The following is a 20903-nucleotide window of genomic DNA, read 5'->3' on the forward strand; positions in this document are numbered from 1 at the left end:
CACAAACTCAATCAATATTATTATTATTATTATTATTATTATTATTATTATTCATAATTTTGATTTGAATTCTGTATTTTACTAATTTAATGATTTCTACTTGAATTCTTTATTTCTCAAATTTTCAACTTCTTTATTTTAATTTTTGTAATGTTATAATAGGTTATCAATACAAATCTACTGTAAAATTTTAAAGATAGTATATTTTATTTTTTCTAAAATAATTAGCTCAATTCACTATTGAAAGTAACAAATTTAATGTTGATATTTTATATATTAATACTAATTGGATTTACGATTTTGATTTAAAGAATTTCTTAATTCTAATTCATTACTTTCTAAAATATTAATTTCTACGAATTTTTAGTTCTTAGAATGCTACAGTCGAACCTCGATCATAAAATAATGATCACATGTTCTTAACTTATCTATTTAATATTTCAACAATCATTATTTTCTCTTTCTCTTTACCACATATTAGAGTTTGTAGCCCAATTGACAATTTACTAGACCATGCAACAAAATAAATTTTGATGTATACATGATACTATATGAATACTACTTACGTTTATAGTAAAGATTTTACAAATTTCATAATACTATTGTATTTATTTATTTGCTTTCCAAATTTTAAAATTTTAAAATTTTAAAATTCTTTATTTTTGGAATGTTGTGCAAATATTGATAAATATAATTTCAATTTCTTAACACATCTATTTCATATTTTAAGGATATATGGTTAATATTTTTTTTAAATTTTTTTTATAGAATACTAGTATTAAATCTCTTAGTTTATTCACTACAGCAAGGAACAAATAAAATTTGTTATATGATATATTGATACTACTATTTTACTATTTTGATTTTGAGAATTTATAGTTTTGATCTTAATTATTTTTTTTACAAAATCTTAATTTATTTAAATTCTTAATTTTGGGAACGTTATAATCAAATCTTGATAAAAAAAACTTGTAATACAAAATTGAAGAACATATACTTTAAGAAAGGTACATTATATAAAGAAAAAATGAAAGAGAAAAAAGGAAAATAAAACTTTTACTTCACATTTTTATAAATATTTTAACAATATTAATTTGTGACTATAAGATGTTGGAGTCTTAGAGACATAACTTAAATTTACCATATTTTATTGGATTATTCTTAACATTAAATCCTCTGAACTAGAACTATCCTTAGCTACATGCTACCAAAATAACATAAGAGTGTATTAATTCATATTTAAATTAAATTTATGACAAAATGACATAGGAATTAAGAGAGACATTATTTCAATAAAATCACTACCCATCCTTTTAAATTTTAATAGCAAAAATTCCTCTCTTCAGAATGATTTCGCCTCATTCAATCTCAAATTAGGTTTAATAAATTGGGTAGTGTTTCGGTAGCTGTAAGCATTATTTTATTCGTTCATAACAAATTAAACACTTTATTGATGTCATTTTTATTTATTTTTGGTAAAAAGGCGGGCGAAGCCTGAAAAGAAGAACAAAATCAACAAATAAGCAACACTTAATCTCTAAATTTTAAATGTATTGTAATATTTTTTTGATAGTTCTAAGTTAAATCAGTCATTTTATTTTATTAACAAAAATCTACTATTATTTTTAATATTTCTTATTTTATTGCCTGTGTTTTATTTCTTTTCCTTCTTCTATTTTAATCGTTCTTCGTTTAACTTACTAGACACTTCTTTTTAAATCTCGTATAAGAACTGTAATTTGCGACAAATATTATAGGTTATGTATAACATAGTAATATTTTGCTCACAGGCAGCGAGCGCGGTTGGTTTCGGAGAGGTAAAGTTGCAAGTATGGGAAAGATCGATTCCCACTACTGCCGTGTAGTTGCAACATTTCTCATGCACAAGTGTAAGGGTTTGAAAGGTGGGCTTCTGACAGGACAATAAGTTACGACCCTCCCCTTCAGTGGAACATTGCGTACCTTGATTGAAACCCTCACAATACCGTCGGACCAGGATGTAGGGGCCTTAGTTGGAGTTTCAACCTTTGTAAGAAGGAAAACAACGGTAATAGGCCCAACAAGGCCCAATATCTGGTACAATCTTATCACGAAATTAAAAGATTTTGGATTCTTCAAAGTTCAATCTTATCAAGAAATTGCAACGAGAATCATTATTGTTTTTATGTTGGAGTTATCAAACAAAATATCCAGAAAATAATTATTAATAAACTTATTCATAAAATAAAGATAGTTTGGACTGACAAAATACGTAATTAAATTTATTTGAATAAAATTGAAAAGGGGGTAGTAGTAGAAGATAATATTCGAATTCCCTGGTCCTCATTTATTGATGGAATACTGAAAATCTCACAAAAACTGACAACTGACAAGCATATATGTATGTGTATGTTTATTTTTATGTGGATCTTATTACAAACTAATTGACAACTCCACTTTATATTCATTATTGCAGCTATAACTTTGAGTGTGTCCAAATGTTTTTGTCCCAACCTAACCACATCTTTAATGAACAGTCTACCATTTAGCTCAAGAAGGACATATCATGCCTTTCAAAATTATAAATGCTCTGTTGGAGTTATTTTACTCCTACAAAAGGTACTAAATACTTAGAAGCAAAAGATCAGTTTTATAATCTAACTTTTGACTTACTTTAGTCTATAGCTCATATTACTTAATTATTAGAAATTAATCATATCTAGCAACAATTATGTTAAATTGGCGATTGATTTGCAGATGTTTTATAACAAGATTCATGAGATTTGTCGATAATGTTTAGACGAAGATGTAACGACAATTTCTGCTTGGTAACCGATAACCAATTTAAGAAAACAGAAAGAGCGAAGGATGATTGTTGTTACAATTTTGCCAAAATTTTTTGAGCAATACGTCAAAAACTTCGTATTGAGTTATGACTCACAAAATTGTTGCACAACTTTACTTTGTTGTTGTTAGCAGTATAAACTTATAACTAATAATTTTTCAAAATTTGGTCCATGTTTGATATTTTTTGTTACTTCACGTTCTAAATGAAACTTTTCACAAAGTTTAGCAATATAAAGCCATTAAAAGTTGAATTTAGATTAAGAATTAATTTGAAAGGAAGTATTCCTTTAATTAATTAGAGAAATGGTTGGGGATTAAACATAATAAATTAATTAATAATGGGGTGTTGTGCAGGTCTGATATGAGAAAATACCATAATTCTATTGGAAACAAGTATTACTACTTCAAAAGTAACTCACTTAACTTAATAAAATAAAGATTTAGGGATTACACGATTTTAATTTGGGCTACTCTAAATTTGGACCCAATGGGCCAAACCCAGTCCAAACTATCTTTATTTTATTTTATTTTATTTTATTTTTGATTCTCGGATTTGCAGTATTGTTGCATTAGGTCTCATTCCATTTGAGAGGGAAATCAATCAATCTTCAGCGATGGGTAAATCCAAAGACGATCACAAGCTCAAGAGATCCTCTTCTTCTCCGCGAGGTGCTTTTTTTTTTCTTACTTCACTAGTTAAATAATTAATTTTACTGGTTTATTGCGCCTCGCAGAGCTTTTTTGACGGCAGATTTTCGTACAGATGAATCGAGAAGCAAAAGGCGTAGAAGTAAGGACGATGATGATAAGGAACACAAGTCTAGTAAGAAGCATAAATCTCATACTTCTTCCAAGCACCATTCTCGTAAAGGTATTTAACTTCGATTTCGATTGTGTGATTGTTGAGAATTTTCACTCTCTTGTTGATTTAGCATTTTCTTCTGCCTATAGCCCTAGGGTTACGAACATTGCTCAAATGATAACGAATTCGCCAGCTAGATTCCTTCGCAAATTATTTCGCATAATCGCGTTACTGATTGCGATGAATTCGAATTGAATTTTATATTACACTGATTGATTGGTGCTGATTCAGAGCAGAAATCTAGTGGGAAGCGCAAGCATAAAGGCCACAAGCATGATAAACTTCCAGTAAGTTCCCCTACCAACCTCTGTGGCTAAGAATTGGGGTCTCTTGATTGATAGTTGATGGTGTTGGTTTGGGCTGAAACATTTGTTTAACTCATCAAATTCCACAAGATTTGTCTATTTTGTTTGACCTTCTCCTCATCGTTGAGTTATTCTCAAAAGGTTAATGATTGTGCTTAGTTGTTCATTGATTAGGTGTATTTTGATAAATTTTTGTGTGTGCTATAGTTAACAAATTCTCCCTCAAATGAGATGTTCACCAATTTATGAATGCTGTTTACTGAAGTTTAATTTTTGGTGTCTCCACCAATTTGAATGCTGCATAAATAGTGATACATTTTCTCACCTCCTCACAGAAGATGGATATCCAAGAATTGACTGATGATGATTACTTCTCCAAGAACAACGAGTTCTCAACATGGCTAAAAGAAGAGAAGAAAAAGTTCTTCGCGGATCTATCTTCGGATGCTGCACGGAGTCTGTTTAAGGAATTTGTGGCAGAATGGAACAGCCAGGAACTCGAACCCCAATACTACGATGGAATTGCAATGGCCCCACGGACATCACATAAGTGGAACATCAAAAAGTAAAGTAGTAGTATAAGTTTAGTGTTTGTAACTGAACTCGTCGTGTTAAGCAAGATCGGGATGCATGATGATAAGCTATAGGTCTTCCAACAATCACAAGTCATGTACAGGCTTGCACTTGGCCTTCAAACATATGTGTCTACAAAAATGCTCAGTGCGGCTTCAATTTATGTTTTGGTTCTTATTCTTCTTTTATGGAGGCTGTATTTGTTGCATTTTTGAATTAGTGGATGACGAAGGTGGGAATTGAATCCTAGAGCTAGACATATATATGTATTAGGATCTAATCTTAAGATTTCGATGATTGCGGGTTATGTTTTGGCTGGAATGCCTTGAGGGTGTTGAGAGAACTGGTGGCTGGTCCACATGGTGAACATGAAAACTTGGTTACTTTCCGTGTACAAATGCTAAATTTTTGTATGAAGGAATTTGTAGTAACATCTGAGTCCGTGAGATGAGATGGGGTAACTGGGAATGTTCAACTTACGATACATGACACTAGAAGCTAGTAAGAATTTTCATAGTATGTTGGAGAAAGGATTGGTTAGTTGGAATGGTGCAAATCCAAACTACATAACCTTGATCAATGTTCTTGGATCTTGACATGAGCCGACCAACCTTCTAAAGTACGGAATGAATGCCTCTGCATGCTCATATATTGTTTACTGGCCATGCTTATGTAAGAAGCTCATTTATGTGAATGTAAGCCAATCTTAGTTCTCAGACGAGAGGGAGGAGACCTATATGAAAAATCAATTAATATACGTAAAAATTGGGATACAACTTTTTTTTCACTCTGTTTAAAAAGAGAAACAGGTTAGAGGAGAATGATTTACTAATATTTTTAAAAAAAATCTTTACCGGGCAGGGTCAGACTGGTTATTGAGTGACTCACTCTGGCTGAACTAGTCGAGTCTTAGTCGGGTCTGGAATTAGAACCAGAACCAGAACCAGAACCAGAACCACAATATGTGCATCACTGGGCAAAGAAATGTATCGAGTAAAAGTGCTGAAAGAGTTAGGGCGAGCATAATATGGGAGTTTCCGCATTTTATTTAACCAGAGAATGTAGAGAGACCAACAGGTTAAGACTTGATATTGTGAAAAATACATTATCAGAGTAAACCGAAATTACAAGCCAATAAAAATTTCAGAGGATACAAATCTCTAAAATCTTTTGCTGAAATACAATACTAGAGAAAGGAAAGAGAAGCGAAGTTTTTCAGGCCAATACAGCAGGATATGCCGGATAATTATGGAACTCAACTATTCCACCTCTTGCAAATAATCCTCCACTTCAGATGGGCTCAAAACCCTGCACAACAAATTTTGAGAAAAAAAAACATCTGAGACTCCCTTGTGCATGCAATTTCCACAAACTTCATACACAGACAACACACTCACTTGAATATTCTTTTGCTGTCAATCACGCCAATCTCAATATTTTTGCCAGAAATTTGCCCTTCAAATCTGGAAATCCAAGGTGCCATAATTATTAATATCAATTACCACACCATGTTACATAAAAGACCATATTACTCTGAACAATTATAAACAGTGGCACCTGAACCTGCTTCTATGTGATATTGGGAAAAACACACAAAAAACATGTGATTTTACCTCCCCCAACAAAAGAGAAATATATATAGAGAGTTTTCACATACAGACCAATTTCTAAGAGAGAGAAAACAAGGCGCTTACCCCTCCTTCAAAGTCAAAATCGCTGTATGAACAGCATCATCAAGTTCCATATCCTCGGTATATCTGCAAAGAATTCAACAGGTATAAATTACTAAAATTTTGAATCAGGGAGCAGTCAAAGAAATAGATGGATACAAGAGTAATTGCAATAGTTAAAAGTTAAATCCACTCAAAACGTGCTTACATAGTCATTGCACGTATTATGCAAGGAACTTATTATGAGATGTAAGATTTCATTTAGCTCTTCCCATGACTTAGAAAAAAATTGCTTGAGCAGTTATGCATAATCCTCCCTGTTGTCAAGACACCCCCCTCCCCCCCCAAAAAATATTTAAATATAAATCACCTCTTCTCCAGAAATGCCTTTGCATTAGAAACATTCTTTCCCATGGCAGAAGCTTTCCAAGAGAAGTATGAACCTGAAGGATCAACCTATAGAAGAAAAATTAACATCTCAGTAAGCAGATGCTTTGATTTGGTCAATTGCTGCAAAACAAGAAAATGTTACTCATTCATGAATTATTTGTGTATCATGCAAGTGGGATAAAAAAATGAGGCAATCAAATTATAGCAACATATAAGTATGTGTGTGGAACAGCATGCACACCCACAGTACATTTCAGATGATATGGAGTACCAGTTTAGTGCAAGGAGAAAATAATGTATGATTTGCAATACAAGATAAATATAATGTGGCCCGGTCACCAAACTAAAATACTAGATATGGCACAGAAAATGCAACTGCAAAATTGATAGAATTAGTGCTTCGTATACCTGATATAGCTGGGGGCCCTTGTCATCATATCCAGCAACCAAAAGTGATACACCAAAGGGCCTCACACCACTATCAGAAAAGCCAGAGAGCTTTTAGATGAGTAGGATAAATGTTAATAGCTAGTAGTATTTTACAAGTAATTTTAAGCAAGCACTGAAGCACTTTAGTTCAGCTTCAGACCCATTTATTCAGGAGAATCTAAGGAGTAAGGAAACATAGACATAGGTAACACTGTTTAGGATGGATCTGTCAATTTAACTCTTCAGTCTTCACCTCTAGTGTTTAATGAATCACCTGATCTGCACATGGAAATGCAGAGCAAAAAAACTACTTCCATCCACTAGAAAATCTACTCAGAGTAGTTTTACCGCATGTCCACAGTGCCAATGGGTCAATCGGAACACTCAGTTTTAAGATTTGATATTATGTGCTAAAAGCAGAATAGAAAGCAGGAGCATATAAAGGTTTTATGAAGGTATTTTTGGTAAGTACAAATAAATCAGAGAGTCAGCACAAGCCTAATTGGAACTAATTCCTTGAGTATCTCAAGCCCAATCATGCAAAATATAGATAACTTGCAGAATATGCTAACTGGAGAACAAAATGCAGAAATAAACATTAAACTACTGATGCCACCAATTCTTGGGAAAATGAAACAGCCCGAAGAATGGAACAGTAATAAGTTATGAAAAGAAGTGGCGGTGATCATAATGAAATTCCTAGCCAGTAGCAACAGACATAATAAAATTAAGAAATGAATTAATTTAGTTACGCTTTGTCAGACAGATCTAGTTTACTCATATGAGATCAAAAGCAGTTGTAGCCAAAAGAAGAAAGCCACCAAAAAATAAATGACCCTTGCTTTTTTAGAACAGAGCAATAAAGTAATGAGTATACCCTGACTGAGTGAATTCCTGCATAACAGTAGCAGTTTCCCTCACCAACTGAGTCACCGGAATCGGTTCCTAAAATATTTTAGGCAGATGACTGATTGTCAGCATAGATTGCTATAAATATGTCTGCAAAGGACATATAACAGATATATACATAACATACAGTTAGCTGTTAGTTAGAAACTTAGCACTACCTATGGGATATCATGTGCAAGATAACTTTATTTTGAAAAGAAAAAAGTAGGAACCACAGGGCACCTCAAGAAGTAAAGTGCAACTTTTTATTGTAAAATGTCCCTAGGCCTCTAGCCTTTCTCTTTCATTTTATTATTACAGATGTAAAATGGAATCCTAGGGAAAGTTGACCTACACTGTAAGTTAAAGGATCTAAACTGACTAACAAAGACTTCCTACATGTTCAGTTGTTCTCACAACCTCCCACAACTAATGGAATTTAAACCTAAACAGACATAGAAATACTAATTCAGTAATAAGATATGCTGATATGCCACAGCCAGATTTGTCTTGCAATGTGTAATTGACTACTTGAGTGCTTTCACTGCGGAAGGAATTTGATAGTTCTACTCACGATATGTGCTTACGGATATTAGTTGAAATATTACAAGGCATACTCCAGTAAATGATAATTTCTTATTAAGATATTTCCAGAAAAGAAAAAGGCCAATGCAAATAATATTATTATCAGATAACATAAACATCAGTGGGCATGGATTACATACTTTATAGAGCCGATAATATTGCTCAGCCTGTTTTCTACTTTTTCGAACCAAAACTCGAGAATCGGGGCCCATGCCACTGCACAAAAGAGAATGTTTATCAAGCTATCAAAAACCCTCAACAATGAAAATTCCTGAAGATAATAATGCCTCTGTTTACAAAGATGGAAGCTCAAGAAGAATATATCAGATGTCGTTTTAAGTTAAACATAACTCAACAGAGAAGGATAAGCAACTATAATTCACAAAAGCAAATAATTTTCTTGAAATGCCCTTGACACAAAATTTCGAACATTTCAACTTTATTGAAAGCTTCTTTCATACTTTGAAATGCCAGAGAGTGGTCACTCTTTTCCAGCACGCAAGCAATCAGATAGTTGCACCCAACAAGATTACCAGGACACATTAATAATTTAATAGTATACAATTATATCATCAGTGGCCTCTTGATGATCATTCTCTTTGCATGACATGCTTTGATTTCACCAGGTTTCATCAAAATAAAGCAAGGGATTGTGGAGCTACAGCAGTATGCCAATAGCAATACCAACCTGTATACAACTCCAATGTTTGGAGTCAAACTCTGAATTTTCTGCACCTGAAAGAAGCAGATAAACCCTCAGAAACAAAGGACGCCCATAAACATAATTAACAGCTGTATACATATTTATATTCAAGTTGAAAAGTAATAAATGCCCTTGAAACAGCTAATTGAATGCAATTCCAAAATTAAGTTTATATACAAAGCATTAAGCACCATATAGAATATCTGGATTCTGTACGGAATGTTTATAAAAATGTTAGCATAAATATTGTCAAACCAAACTTGTATTAAATTCACAATTACAATTAAGCAAAAAGATATCATCATTCAGGCAAAATTAAAAACATACATCCTAATATCCTATAGGAAGCAGCATGATACTTAATATTAGCTGTTTGTGCACTATAAGCACTTCTGTTTATCAGGAAGAGAATAGCATCCATTTCAACATTGAAAAAGAATAAAGAGTAGAATTGGATGGGAATGAACTTGAAATGCCATTGTAAGAGCATGTAAAACTTACAGATGTTTCATCAACCAAAATGGATGGCAGTTTCTTCTCAGTTGCAATAACAACACCATTAACAGCTGCAACCACCGATATAAGCATTCTCAGTTTCTTGAAAAGAACAATTGATAAATCTCTTTTTCGTTTTGTGAGTGTGTGGAAGGAAAGAAAAGTATTTTCAACAAAACACCAGTACAGTAATTTTTCCACCATTTATTTCTTTTAGACGAGCTTTTTAACTATTTGGAACAGATAATGTAATTGCATAACCTTCAATGTTACTCAAACAAGACCATAAACAATGATAACCCTTTTTAAAATAATAAAACTAAAACAATAGCAAATACAAATTATGGCAGCCCACTTATGACTATAACTCATTCATATTCAACAGTTACAAATCAAAAGCTTCTGCAGTTGTAGCTTACAACATATCAACATATGCATAAGCCAAATCATTATTTAGGCAGTTTTGTGAGAGATGATCAGCGCTAAAAAACGATGTAACTGTGAGCAGGGGCACAGAGCAAAAATTCACCTTTAATTCCCAAGGATGTTTGCCCAGATCCAACTGCAGTCAGAGCATGTTCGATTTGAACAAGTTTTCCCGAAGGGCTGCACAAATGGAAATGAGGAATAAGACATTGTAACCAACAGAAGCCACCATTTTTATATTAATTTAAAAAAAATTATTATCAGTGCTGCCGGTTAATACATACCTGAAAGTGGTGAGGGAGAAAGAGTACTGACTATCACCCATTGATTTCTCAACACAATTTTACTAATCCTGATGAGTAAACTGCACAATTAATTAAACCAAGATAAGCACTCTCGCACTGTGAAAGTAAGAGATTAATCACAATTGAAACTTAGTGCCCTAAAGGAACGTAGAAATCCAACTTGGACAATGAAAATTCGACCGCAAAAAAGGTCGAGAGAGATTTTCAACGAGATAGATATAAAGCATAGGGTTGTGATCTACATCAAGTACGAGCAAAATTGATAGAAACGACTTGCTTTCAAAGAGAGAAAAGAGAAGTAGTCACAGCTAATTGAAGACACGAAATATTCCTGAATTACTTGTGAAATGAGCTCCTCGAAATGCACTAGTGTGAATTGCCGGAGCAGGAAATGCGTGGTTTCTTGGTGGAGACGAAGCCGATTCTGAATAATTTAACGATCTTGGGGTTTTGACGCCTGCATAAGCCCGGCCCGTCCAAAGCCCACCTGACCCGCATCCGGATCAGATCAAAATTAATTTATTCCACTTTGTTCAATAAAACCATTCTTGTTAGTGAAATTTAAAATACTACTTAATATATGATCAAAGCCATGGATTTATTTGCATACTGAAATTAATCAAAATTCAAATTTTGTATCATAAATATGTTCTAGTTAACTAACAAGTTCGATTTGATCTTATACTGTAATTATTTAATCAAAATAATGTTGAACTTGGTGAAGATGAATTTAGATATCTGGGCAATATGACATCTAATTTTTTAAAAGAAAGATAACACGAAGTGAAATCTAAGTTCATTAGGAGTAACAAGAAAGATATACTGCACGTTTTTATAATTATAAATTCACGAGAAGATTAACCAACAAGGACCGCGTGGCCTAATGGATAAGGCGCTCGCCTCCGGAGCGGGAGATTGTGGGTTCGAGTCCCATCGCGGTCGTAGTTTTTACAAAATTTAATTACGATTTTTTCCATTTTTTATTGAATACAGTATTCATAAACCATGATATTACTTATTTTTCGTACTCATATTTCATTGTCTTTTTAATTCCACATTTATACATCTAGATTCTAGACAAATTCGAGAGATATCAGATCTTTCTATTTTGTTTTATATGCGAAACCTTGTGTAGTTACGATTGGTTTTGTAGTACATGGAGTATTAAATAAGCTCTTATTGCATGTTATCATGCAACTGACAATTTTTTTGAAGTTTACATTATCAATCTGTATCTTAACACAACTCACTACTAGTACAAGTAAATGCACTCGCTGCCATAGACAAAGGACATGTCTGAATCATTTCTTAGATAATAAGACCAGTACAGGAGCCGATGGCCGGTTTAGCATTTGCAGTGTGCAGCACACCCAATTATCAACTGGTAATTCAGCTGCAAAGGACCGGACCTTCTCGAACTCCTCCCTACAAAAGGAACACAAACACCTTATATAAACATCAACATCACTTATATAGACACTACCACCACAGTTTCATCACAAATTTTAACGAACTAATCACAAGCTTTATCCTACCTTCCACCAAAATGCCCAACATAAGCCAGTATACTTATGAGACCTCCGCGTGCAAGGATTTTCTTGGCACCCTCTAATGCAAGTAACGTTGTTTCCGACTCTGTTTTGATCTTTTTGTCGCCTCCTGGTAGGTACCCCAAATTGAACACGACTAACCTACAAAAAACATTGAAGCATCCATATAGTTTCTTTGAACTGATACTCAAACCAAACCACTTGCGCTTCATAGTGTTACAATACAGTACCTCACAGAAGCACCGCTAGGAACAAGATCTTCCATTTTAGTGTGGCACATAGCATAAAGCTCAACGAGTCCTCTCTGCATCCCAAAAAATTAAGGAAGCAACAGCTATCAGATTAGATAGATGCAGAAAAAGCAACACAAACAAGAACCAAACAGCACGAACCTTCTACTGACACTGACAATAAGCAGCTACTAACCCACAATATTTTTTACCGACCAACTCGAGCAGAATCAGGAAGGATGAGAAGAGCAGCCTTAGGGTAAAACTAAGGAGCTGTTCGGTTGTCATGACTAATTATCATATGATAATCCATCTAGGATTGAGTTGTGAGATTATTTTAGTGGGATGGAGGTGGTTATTACTAATTATGACCTAATTATCCATCTATGATGAGATTCAATCTCATGAACCAAACACAATACATATATAATCCGAGATATTATCTTGCAAACCGATCTGTATATTGAAACTAAGACTAATAAAATTAAAATCATTTGTTGGAATAAGCAACAAAGAATTTCACCTGATGAGGAGTGAGTGAATGATCGAGCAAAGATGAAGTGCTTTCTAAAGCAGATTTCTGAAGGTCCATTGCAAAGACGCGGCCTCTGCCGGCATCATCTGCAACTAATCTCGCCATAGCCACTGTGTCGTGACCATTGCCACAAGTGGCGTCGACCACCAGATCCCCTTTCCGGACGACATTGTTCCAAACCCTAATGCAACCACTGGTGAAAACGCTTGCGAAGTAAAAACAACATTTGCAGCCGGAGAAGAAGTACCTACGCGTGAGCAACTTCAGTTGCCTTCTTCTTCCCGAATATGAATCCCGTCATCATCTCATCCAACCCTAATAATATAAATGAAGTCAAATACAAAGAAAAATTGAGGCCGTATTGGAGCAATCGAGAGGGACCTGAAAAGGGGGAGGAAGAGGGAACTTGAACATCGTCGTGCGTCGAGATTGATGATTGTGTTGAGAATGAACGTAAGGGCGAGTGGGTGGAGCGGAAGAGTTTGAGATTGTTGTGCAGTTGAGTAATTTTGTGGGTCGCTGAAGGGTACGAATTTGGGCACCATTTCATCATATTCATAGCCATGTTTAATGCTTCAGCTTTCTACATAGCAAAAATATGCTCTCTCCAGTACAAGGCATATGAATTATATAAATTTGGAGAAATAATTTTTATCTACACTTATAAATTTTCTAAATTTTTTTTGGAAATATGTACTGTTGCAAGTATTGATTTTTCAGTAAGGGCTTGTTCAGTTAGTCAGTTATGCATTGCACCTTAATACAGACTGATCCAGAATTGGTGAGGGCTAACCGACCAATTCCGAAATTGACCGTGGTGTTCGGTGTATCAGATTTGTTCCATTTCAGATATTGAGGATTAGGTGAACTGCCAAAAATACCCCGCATAAAAAATCAAATTTTTAATTGGCGCTTCAATTAAAATTAACGCGGGTACAATCCCGCTGAAATTTTGAGGAATTGCTCAAAACTCAGCTAAATAATCACAGCAACCCTCAGCTCTTAAATTACAGTCGACCATAGCAGCACACACTATGCAACAAGGGTGAGGTCAGAATCTACTCAGACGGCAATCTTCCCTTCGTCGTCAACACAGAGGTGAGTCTCTCTGTGTCGTAATCAGTTTGGATAGGATGTTTCTTAAGCCACGATATTGGTCTGATGATTCTTAAATAGTGCTCTAATGTTTATGTTCAGTTAGATTTTTGACCGAGTTTGGTTGTGTGTTATGTTAATAACTGAGATGCCTGCGTTTCCCCCTATAAATGGTGTTGCGATTTCCCCAACTTGCCTTTGCCGGAAATTACATTGTCGCACAATCCGATTTCTAATATATGAGTGTACTCTATTGCAGTTGTTATGTCGTCAAATCGTACTGCAACTGATAGCAATGGGTGTCCTCAAGTTGGTTAGTGTCTTGTCTTCTTCCTCTGTTTTTTTTGTCGAATGTTGGTTAAAATTACAGATGGCTACTGTCTTCGTGTTGTTGTTTTTGTACCTAAATTTTAGGTTGGAATGGACTAGCTCGAAACAAGTTCCGCAAGGGTGATCGTACCCGGCGTATGTGGGTAGTAAGAGAGGAAGAAATATTGGTCTCATCGTTGCTAGAGTTGGTGGCGAGGGGCTGGAAATCAGACAATGGGTTCCGTGCTGGATACCAACAGAAGGTTGAAGATGATATCCGGAAATAATTTCCAAATTCCGACATCAAGGGAAACCCGCACATTTCATCCAAAATAACGGCTTGGGAAAAAAACTATAACAGTCTTCGCGACATACTCAGCCGTAGTGGCGCAGGTTTCAATGTGAACAACGACTATAAGATAGATATTGATGACGATCAGTGGGCGCAAGTTGTGGCGGTAGGTTGTTTATCTTATCGTGTTCTGTCATAAACTAAGAGCAGTGATTTTTTGGATGTGAAAGTTTTTGTATTGGCTTTGTGTAGGCTGACAAAGATGCAAAATTCATGCGATACAAATCGTGGCCGTACTGGGAGGCTTGGCAATGCATCTTTGGCAAAGACCGTGCTAAGGGATCGAGCTCGGAGAATATAGACGTGGCAGCTACTAGTCAGCGTGCCCAAATGGCAAGTGCTAGCCAAACTAACGAGAATGACTACCACCCCACATTTGAGGATTTCCTAGGTGATGAGATACCTCCAAATTCGTCAGGTACTGCTGATAAACAGAATAGCAGTGAAGCACAGTCCGGGGAGCAGCAAGCCGTATCAACGACCAAATCTGGCGGGCAGAAACGAAAACAGCCGTCATCTGACGACGCACTCATGGAGTTCCTTGGGAATTTGCATGCCCAGAACAATTCACGCTTGGAAACCATCTCTTCTAGGATCGGATATGAGTTCGATATGGGAAAGGCTCGTCAAGAGGTATTCGACAAGTTGGGAAGTGTCGATGGTCTTACACTTAAACAGAGGTACTACTTGTGTAACATTCTCAGTGACAAGCCCCAGCGGATGGAGGTTTTCATGGGGATGCCCATGAATGCTAAGTTGGGGTATCTGCTACTTCTCCTTGATGAAGAACGTCCTAGCGTCTAAGTTGCCGTCTGTCAAGTGCAAGTATGGTTCTCTATCTTTTGGTTGTATATAATCTAGTTGCATATAAGTACTACTATTTTGTGATTTTCCTTCAGCTTGCAATGCAGATGTGCATGTCCCAAGGAGTTGTTGGTTTAGGTGCAGTGTGGTGTACGTTCTGCACTTGTCCAACAACTCCGCTTTTGTATGAGCTGAAATCATCTTAGTGTGAACTCAGTTATAATGTTATGTCATGCTTGTAAACTCTTTGCTTCCCAGATGTTGTATTAGAAAACCTTATCAATGGATGGGGCACCTTTGTCTTTGTAATGCCTCTTAAATGGTTTGAAGATGCTATTGTTTATAAGAAAACCAATCACAACATTGGAAAGGTTGGATTTTTGGTATTATCCTTGTATTCTGTTGCTGTTAATTGCAGATTGAGACTCTTTTTATGGATTTACAGAAGTGCATCATGTGTACAGCTTGTTAGACTATATTATATTGTTGATGAAGAAGCCAAAACTTTTGAGGAAACTCCTCGTGTAATTGAAATAGTCAGTTTATAAACACAAAGCATGAAATCAGATATGCAAATTTACATGCGCTCCATATTACACTAATATAACCATTTATGGACAATACAGACAAGTTGCCTTCGCGAGGTGTAGCAAAATACCGAAGGCATAAAACCTAATAAATGAAGGGTCTATCGATTATACTTCTCTAACTGGGATTATGCAATCACGAACTTTGCTTCCCATAGGATTAACAAAAAACAGTCCATAGAAAAAAGGCAAAACACGAGAGGTGGACGTGCACTTATAGACCCATAATAACGCTAATTTTAGTTTTTAAGTTTCGGCCACCAGCTATTAGGGGAGTTGGAACCACATGAGCTTCCGTGGGAAACCCTCACAGACGTGCTTGCTTCGCCATTGGCCATCGATGGTTTTTTTGGCAAGGACCTATCCTTTTCCAGTCTAGTCCGCAAATGGCCATCCGAAGTCACATCAATGAAATATATTCCCAGTTCGGTTGTTGATTCTCTGTCTTCGGGCTCCTCTATCCCCCCAAAAAGCTTACGCCTTGCGGTGACCGGTGGGATAACCACAGGGGAGTTAACTTCCTCCATGGCTCTGGACACCTCGTAGCAGCTAGGCTCATCGTGGGACAAGGTCACCGACCCATCCGAAAGGAGAATCACTTCCTTCTCGTCCTCCACTTTGACATCATCCATGCCAAATAAACATGCAAGCTTACGGTGATGTGGCTCCTCTTCGTGGTAGTAGGCTAAGGCGAATGGGTTTCGCTATAACAAGACAACCAACGGTGTGAAAATCATATAACGAAATCTTCTTTGAAAACATGCATACAAAACATATCAAAGATGCTATTACCGTGCATAGCTTCTGCCAAACATTCTCGGGTGCGGTCACCGACTTAGTCGGGAAATCCCAGCGTGCCCCTGGCTGTCTGACCACCTCCTTGAAGGTGAGATATCGAGTGTGCAGCGCCTGGACACGGGCTGAAAGCTCCTCTTCCAAGAAGCGAACACCAAACCTCTTCTCAATCTCTCGGCCAGCTGTAATGAGAAAATAGATAGGGAACTCCTTCAAAACCCATCCCATTTCTCGTTTCAGCCGCAACAAGGTGTCCACTAGGATTGTGTCTGTTTCAGGCGACCATGCTCCATTATAGAGAAAGCTTGCTTGGGGTGGGATGTTCATCTTCAAGTTGGAGACAATGTCGGTTGAGTAGAGAAGTTGTTGTTGTGTTATAAGTGACTTTCATCAATGGCATTGCTTAAATAGGCAGTAAATGTGTAAATGTGATTGACGTAAACCAACCCTTGCTATAATGAAAGTATCCTCCCATTTATGAAACAAGACATCACAAGATATGTACTCATTTCATAGCCTCCCAACGGAGTGAAGTTCAAGGAACCAAGTCAGGGCATTAACTCCTTAATTTTTTGGAGAAAATAGGTCCCTAGGCAAGGAATTCCATGTTGGCAATCCTATTTTGTATTTATCTCAATTAAAATGTGACAAATGGAAATATATAAGCACACACAATTAAATTAGCTGGAAAGTGTATGTACATTACATGTATAATAAAAAAAAATTGTACATTACATGTATAAAAAAAATTATACATTACATGTATTATACAAAGAGTTAATAATAATAACATGATCTAAAAAAATAAAATATTACGAAAAACTTGGTCTAAAAAAAAAGACAGATGATTAGTTAAATGAACAATTAAAATAAAAAATTTGGCTGATGTGTGATGATTTCCATTTCTGAAATTTTGTATGGTTCAGCATTAAACAGAGATGTCAACTAATCAATTTTGTGTGAGTGACTTTTTACTACCCATATTTATATCGACAGTTGGAATGCAGTATGCTGAGATGGAATTGTGGAGGTGGATTAGATGTAGTTGCTGATGCTATGTCCTCTATTAATACATGAGTTGAAGATGTACATCAACATTTTAATGGAACTTATGATGAGTACTACAAAAAAAAGATTGTGATACAGAACATACATATTGTTTTACACATTACATCACACAATAAAGAGGAGCTAGGTCCACATCACACATTTCAACTCCTCCATAGTGTTCAGACACACTGTGCGGCACATAGCGACGTACAAAATAGATGGCTGACTTGCCCGCACAACGGAGCTCCATCATTCCCTTCCCCCAGCCACACATAGGGGTGCATTCAGAGCTTGACATCTTGTTGTTCATCTAGCTGGAGACAAATCACATTAAAATTTATATGCGAAAAAAAAGAGGGGTCCCTATACAACATTCAACCAGAATAATAGTGCATACATATGTTCTGTAAACATCAACAAAAACAGTCAAGCAAAACAGAATAAAGTTCATAACAGATACAACGTTGTTTACAAAATTCTATCTGTTGTTCCACATGTGAGTAGCTAAGGCCTCACGTTTTTGGGTCCATTCAGCGCTGGGATCAACCCCTCCGACATAATCTTGTGCTGCAATTTCTTCATCTGCAGCGTATTCCCAAGTTTCTTCGTCTAGTTCAGCCTCAACAGGGGCAGTTGCCATCTCTCGGCGTATAAAATTGTGCAATAAGAAACATGCCATGATTAGACGTATTTGTATCTTGATTGGGTAATACGAAGCACTTCTAAGGATTCCCCACCGCATTTTTAAAACAGCAAAAGCTCGCTCAATTACATTCCTTGCCCGAGTATGCCTCATATTGAAAAGCTCTTTAGGGTCCTGGGGCATTGCATTGCCCTGACCCCATTCGTTTAGGTGGTACCTTACACCTTTATATGGCGTTAGAAAACCATTGCTATTCGCATAGGCGCTATCGCACAAGTAGTAACAACCTAAAATAAGAGGGTATAAAAAATTCAAATTGAGCCATGAATATTTACGTTGTAACAGCAAGCATCGATGAAAAAGGTAGATCAGGTTTGTCATATATCATACCTTGCGGAACCTTAAAACCGCCTGGACGGGTAATAGCATCGCGTAGCACACGGGAATCACGTGCAGACCCCTCCCAACCCGCTAGAAGGTAAACAAATTGCATGTTGCGGTTACATGCCGCCAAGGTGTTGGTCGCTATATGCCCTTTTCTTGTTCTGTAACGGGGTTTGTCGGCACTACTCACCAAGACATCGATGTGTGTCCCATCAAGCGCCCCCAAGCATCCCTATTTTACACAAAAAAATAAACTAATAAAAATTATGAAACATATAAACCAAAATCTAGTCAATAACAGTTCATCTTCAAAAAATATTACCGGAAACCACTTCCAGCGATGGTCTACACAGTCTTCACCGATGGGTGTTGGTTTGGAGAGAAGTACGGAGTGGAGGCTAAGAACCGCACCAAGTACATTATTGACGTGATATGACACTGTCGCACCTGACCTTTTGAAATGGAAACCTACTATCCGATTCTTTTTATGGTGTGATAGGACCCCAACAAAGATTGCCACCATTTCTTCGACACCAAGACACCTACCAGGGCGCAAACCTCCTCGTTCAACTAGAATTCGGCACAACCTCCCGAATGTGTTACGATCCATACGCAGATTTGCGATGCAGTCGGCATCCGTCAAGTAAACTAGACGGTCTAGGTATTCCAATTGAGAGGGTATTTTATTCAAGACGCTATATCGCCTGGCGTTCTGAACAATTATACGTTTTGCTCTTCGTGTTCGTGCGCTTTTATATCGTTGTACGAGGATGGTGGTCTCAACATGATAGACAAGCATTATATCCTCCAGCAACATGTGGAGCCTTGCATAGTTAATCGTCGGAGAGCTCATCCTGCCTCCTGATGTATAATGTAATTTAACTAAAGCTAAACACAACAACAAAACAGTACTTTACGGACAGTACCCACACCAACTGTTGACCAAACCAGATGCTGTGTGTGCAACATCAGCCATCACCATTTTCGATTCACAAATGCAGAATAATATATCACAAAGTAACAATATTTACACACTCAAATTAGCGCAACAAATCCCTGCAACCAACAAATAACCACGATATATGACTAAATGAGAGCAACTTGTACGAGCAAGCAGCATGATAACGATGTTGAAATACTAGAACCAAAGGCAGTGATAGGGTAGGATGAAGCATTTACCTGAAGAAGCAGTCGACATGTCTCTTTCCTGTAAAATAATGCCTTCAATATCCGACGGTGGCTCTGGGAACTGCCGCGACCAATCAAACTACACAAAAAAACGACATTAAATTCAACACTCTATTCAAGCCGACAACATTGCATCCACATATAAATCACTCAATCGTATTCGGGGTTTCCACCATTGTAATCATCTATCTAACCTCGCCAATTCCGGTGGACGGATGTTCTACACTGTGCTTGGAGAGTGGTGAAATTGGTGGAGCGGCGTCTCACCGAATAGGGCACGTAGAGGTAGAAAATGAGAGCTGCAATTCACGATTTGGGGGATTCAAATTTTGCAGAGGGCAAATTTGTCTTTTGCTGCCCAATTAGCTCAAATCTGACCGCCTCACATTTGTAAAGCACGCATCTCTCCCGTTTTATTTTCGGAGTATATTTGATGAATAGTGCGGGCCTACCCCTTTTCTTTGGGCCCGTCTGATACAAATCATAAAAACTGAACATCGAAAATTGGGCAGAAATGGACCCAAAACTTGCCATATCGGACTAACTGAACAGCTCCTAAAGATAAGACTGTTTTTTCTTCTTTTCTTTTGGGCTCATGTGCGGCAATCTATCTATGTCAAGATTTGAATTACCCAGGCGATTTCAACTGTGGATAACAAATCACACATTCTACTATCATTTGCTACTATTGGATATTCCCACCCACCTACTAAACATAAAATAACCATGGTGAGAACTGAGAAGTGAGAACTGAGCATCCAAACACAGGCTTTAGTAATCTTTATCCAACCTTATTAGTTCATCCATCATAGGTTCTTACTTGAGTGAAAATATGCAATAGCTCTTCATGATAAAAAAAAAAAGAAAGATGAAAAATCTCGGTTATTGCACCAAAATATATTGGCGATGATTATTCGCGTTTTC

General features: G+C 36.5%; 6 protein-coding genes and 1 non-coding gene across 15 annotated transcripts; 3 read left to right on the top strand and 4 right to left on the bottom strand.

Annotated features, from left to right (window-relative positions):
- The first annotated feature begins 3388 nt into the window (after positions 1 to 3388).
- LOC121743181 (style cell-cycle inhibitor 1-B) lies at positions 3389 to 4754 on the top strand. 3 transcript variants are annotated; one of them, XM_042136410.1, is made up of 4 exons: positions 3389 to 3495; positions 3590 to 3697; positions 3925 to 3975; positions 4329 to 4754. In XM_042136410.1, the coding sequence occupies exons 2-4, from the start codon at positions 3590 to 3592 to the stop codon at positions 4560 to 4562; spliced, it is 393 nt and encodes a 130-aa protein (XP_041992344.1). In that variant the 5' UTR covers positions 3389 to 3495; the 3' UTR covers positions 4563 to 4754. The 3 variants fall into 3 exon arrangements, with proteins under 3 accessions (XP_041992344.1, XP_041992345.1, XP_041992343.1); XM_042136411.1 differs by having other exon boundaries at positions 3390 to 3495; positions 3561 to 3697; XM_042136409.1 differs by having other exon boundaries at positions 3395 to 3495; positions 3920 to 3975.
- Positions 4755 to 5628: 874 nt separating this feature from the next.
- LOC121742953 (proteasome subunit alpha type-2) lies at positions 5629 to 10958 on the bottom strand. 3 transcript variants are annotated; one of them, XM_042136102.1, is made up of 12 exons: positions 10798 to 10958; positions 10437 to 10516; positions 10256 to 10332; positions 9733 to 9797; positions 9217 to 9263; positions 8669 to 8744; positions 7933 to 8000; positions 7035 to 7104; positions 6607 to 6692; positions 6261 to 6323; positions 5964 to 6029; positions 5629 to 5874 (listed from the first exon to the last, which is right to left on the bottom strand). In XM_042136102.1, the coding sequence occupies exons 2-12, from the start codon at positions 10475 to 10477 to the stop codon at positions 5826 to 5828; spliced, it is 708 nt and encodes a 235-aa protein (XP_041992036.1). In that variant the 5' UTR covers positions 10478 to 10516; positions 10798 to 10958; the 3' UTR covers positions 5629 to 5825. The 3 variants fall into 3 exon arrangements, with proteins under 3 accessions (XP_041992036.1, XP_041992037.1, XP_041992038.1); XM_042136103.1 differs by having other exon boundaries at positions 10764 to 10912; XM_042136104.1 differs by lacking the exon at positions 10798 to 10958 and adding an exon at positions 10735 to 10753.
- A 368-nt stretch (positions 10959 to 11326) lies between these two features.
- On the top strand, positions 11327 to 11399 carry TRNAR-CCG. Its single transcript has one exon. It is a non-coding gene; the product is annotated as a tRNA-Arg (tRNA).
- A 220-nt stretch (positions 11400 to 11619) lies between these two features.
- LOC121743496 (putative rRNA methylase YtqB) lies at positions 11620 to 13379 on the bottom strand. Of its 2 annotated transcripts, XM_042136803.1 has the most exons (6): positions 13154 to 13378; positions 13024 to 13087; positions 12761 to 12953; positions 12238 to 12311; positions 11993 to 12148; positions 11620 to 11882 (listed from the first exon to the last, which is right to left on the bottom strand). In XM_042136803.1, the coding sequence occupies exons 1-6, from the start codon at positions 13335 to 13337 to the stop codon at positions 11759 to 11761; spliced, it is 795 nt and encodes a 264-aa protein (XP_041992737.1). In that variant the 5' UTR covers positions 13338 to 13378; the 3' UTR covers positions 11620 to 11758. The 2 variants fall into 2 exon arrangements, with proteins under 2 accessions (XP_041992737.1, XP_041992736.1); XM_042136802.1 differs by having other exon boundaries at positions 13024 to 13379.
- Positions 13380 to 13730: 351 nt separating this feature from the next.
- LOC121744119 lies at positions 13731 to 15636 on the top strand. 2 transcript variants are annotated; one of them, XM_042137560.1, is made up of 4 exons: positions 13731 to 13870; positions 14127 to 14180; positions 14282 to 14634; positions 14721 to 15636. In XM_042137560.1, exon 4 carries the CDS (start codon positions 14742 to 14744, stop codon positions 15330 to 15332), a length of 591 nt encoding a protein of 196 aa, XP_041993494.1. In that variant the 5' UTR covers positions 13731 to 13870; positions 14127 to 14180; positions 14282 to 14634; positions 14721 to 14741; the 3' UTR covers positions 15333 to 15636. The 2 variants fall into 2 exon arrangements, with proteins under 2 accessions (XP_041993494.1, XP_041993493.1); XM_042137559.1 differs by having other exon boundaries at positions 14127 to 14634.
- A 390-nt stretch (positions 15637 to 16026) lies between these two features.
- On the bottom strand, positions 16027 to 17027 carry LOC121744386. Its single transcript, XM_042137906.1, has 2 exons — positions 16712 to 17027; positions 16027 to 16623 (listed from the first exon to the last, which is right to left on the bottom strand). The coding sequence occupies exons 1-2, from the start codon at positions 16940 to 16942 to the stop codon at positions 16159 to 16161; spliced, it is 696 nt and encodes a 231-aa protein (XP_041993840.1). The 5' UTR covers positions 16943 to 17027; the 3' UTR covers positions 16027 to 16158.
- An 847-nt stretch (positions 17028 to 17874) lies between these two features.
- LOC121743397 (protein ANTAGONIST OF LIKE HETEROCHROMATIN PROTEIN 1-like) lies at positions 17875 to 20528 on the bottom strand. 3 transcript variants are annotated; one of them, XM_042136695.1, is made up of 6 exons: positions 20174 to 20528; positions 19971 to 20058; positions 19114 to 19652; positions 18798 to 19023; positions 18281 to 18694; positions 17875 to 18078 (listed from the first exon to the last, which is right to left on the bottom strand). In XM_042136695.1, exons 2-6 carry the CDS (start codon positions 19987 to 19989, stop codon positions 18071 to 18073), a joined length of 1206 nt encoding a protein of 401 aa, XP_041992629.1. In that variant the 5' UTR covers positions 19990 to 20058; positions 20174 to 20528; the 3' UTR covers positions 17875 to 18070. The 3 variants fall into 3 exon arrangements, with proteins under 3 accessions (XP_041992629.1, XP_041992626.1, XP_041992627.1); XM_042136692.1 differs by lacking the exon at positions 17875 to 18078 and having other exon boundaries at positions 18141 to 18694; XM_042136693.1 differs by lacking the exon at positions 17875 to 18078 and having other exon boundaries at positions 18141 to 18694; positions 19114 to 19847.
- Positions 20529 to 20903: the final 375 nt, after the last annotated feature.

This window comes from Salvia splendens, chromosome 8, assembly GCF_004379255.2.
Source record: "Salvia splendens isolate huo1 chromosome 8, SspV2, whole genome shotgun sequence".
In the NCBI taxonomy this organism is placed as follows: domain Eukaryota; kingdom Viridiplantae; phylum Streptophyta; class Magnoliopsida; order Lamiales; family Lamiaceae; genus Salvia; species Salvia splendens.

Bases quoted from the DNA above. Each gene is read 5' to 3' on its own strand.
- LOC121743181 (XM_042136409.1), top strand. From the start codon at position 3,441: ATGGGTAAATCCAAAGACGATCACAAGCTCAAGAGATCCTCTTCTTCT. The intron at 3,496-3,589 runs GTGCTTTTTTTT...ATTTTCGTACAG, and splicing joins ATCCTCTTCTTCTCCGCGAG to ATGAATCGAGAAGCAAAAGG. The intron at 3,976-4,328 runs GTAAGTTCCCCT...ACCTCCTCACAG, and splicing joins ACAAGCATGATAAACTTCCA to AAGATGGATATCCAAGAATT.
- LOC121742953 (XM_042136102.1), bottom strand. From the start codon at position 10,477: ATGGGTGATAGTCAGTACTCTTTCTCCCTCACCACTTTCAG. The intron at 9,264-9,732 runs GTAAGTTTTACA...TGCTTCTTTCAG, and splicing joins TTTTGGTTGATGAAACATCT to GTGCAGAAAATTCAGAGTTT. The intron at 6,693-7,034 runs GTATACGAAGCA...TTTCTTCTATAG, and splicing joins AGGGCCCCCAGCTATATCAG to GTTGATCCTTCAGGTTCATA.
- LOC121743496 (XM_042136802.1), bottom strand. From the start codon at position 13,337: ATGGCTATGAATATGATGAAATGGTGCCCAAATTCGTACCCTTCAGCG. The intron at 12,312-12,760 runs GTGAAATTCTTT...TTTGGGATGCAG, and splicing joins ATTCACTCACTCCTCATCAG to AGAGGACTCGTTGAGCTTTA. The intron at 11,883-11,992 runs GTAGGATAAAGC...TTCCTTTTGTAG, and splicing joins GTTGGGCATTTTGGTGGAAG to GGAGGAGTTCGAGAAGGTCC.
- LOC121744119 (XM_042137559.1), top strand. From the start codon at position 14,742: ATGCGATACAAATCGTGGCCGTACTGGGAGGCTTGGCAATGCATCTTT.
- LOC121744386 (XM_042137906.1), bottom strand. From the start codon at position 16,942: ATGGGATGGGTTTTGAAGGAGTTCCCTATCTATTTTCTCATTACAGCT. The intron at 16,624-16,711 runs GTAATAGCATCT...GTCTTGTTATAG, and splicing joins TTTGGCAGAAGCTATGCACG to CGAAACCCATTCGCCTTAGC.
- LOC121743397 (XM_042136692.1), bottom strand. The intron at 19,024-19,113 runs GTAATATTTTTT...TGTGTAAAATAG, and splicing joins ATCGCTGGAAGTGGTTTCCG to GGATGCTTGGGGGCGCTTGA. The intron at 18,695-18,797 runs GTATGATATATG...CTCTTATTTTAG, and splicing joins CGGTTTTAAGGTTCCGCAAG to GTTGTTACTACTTGTGCGAT.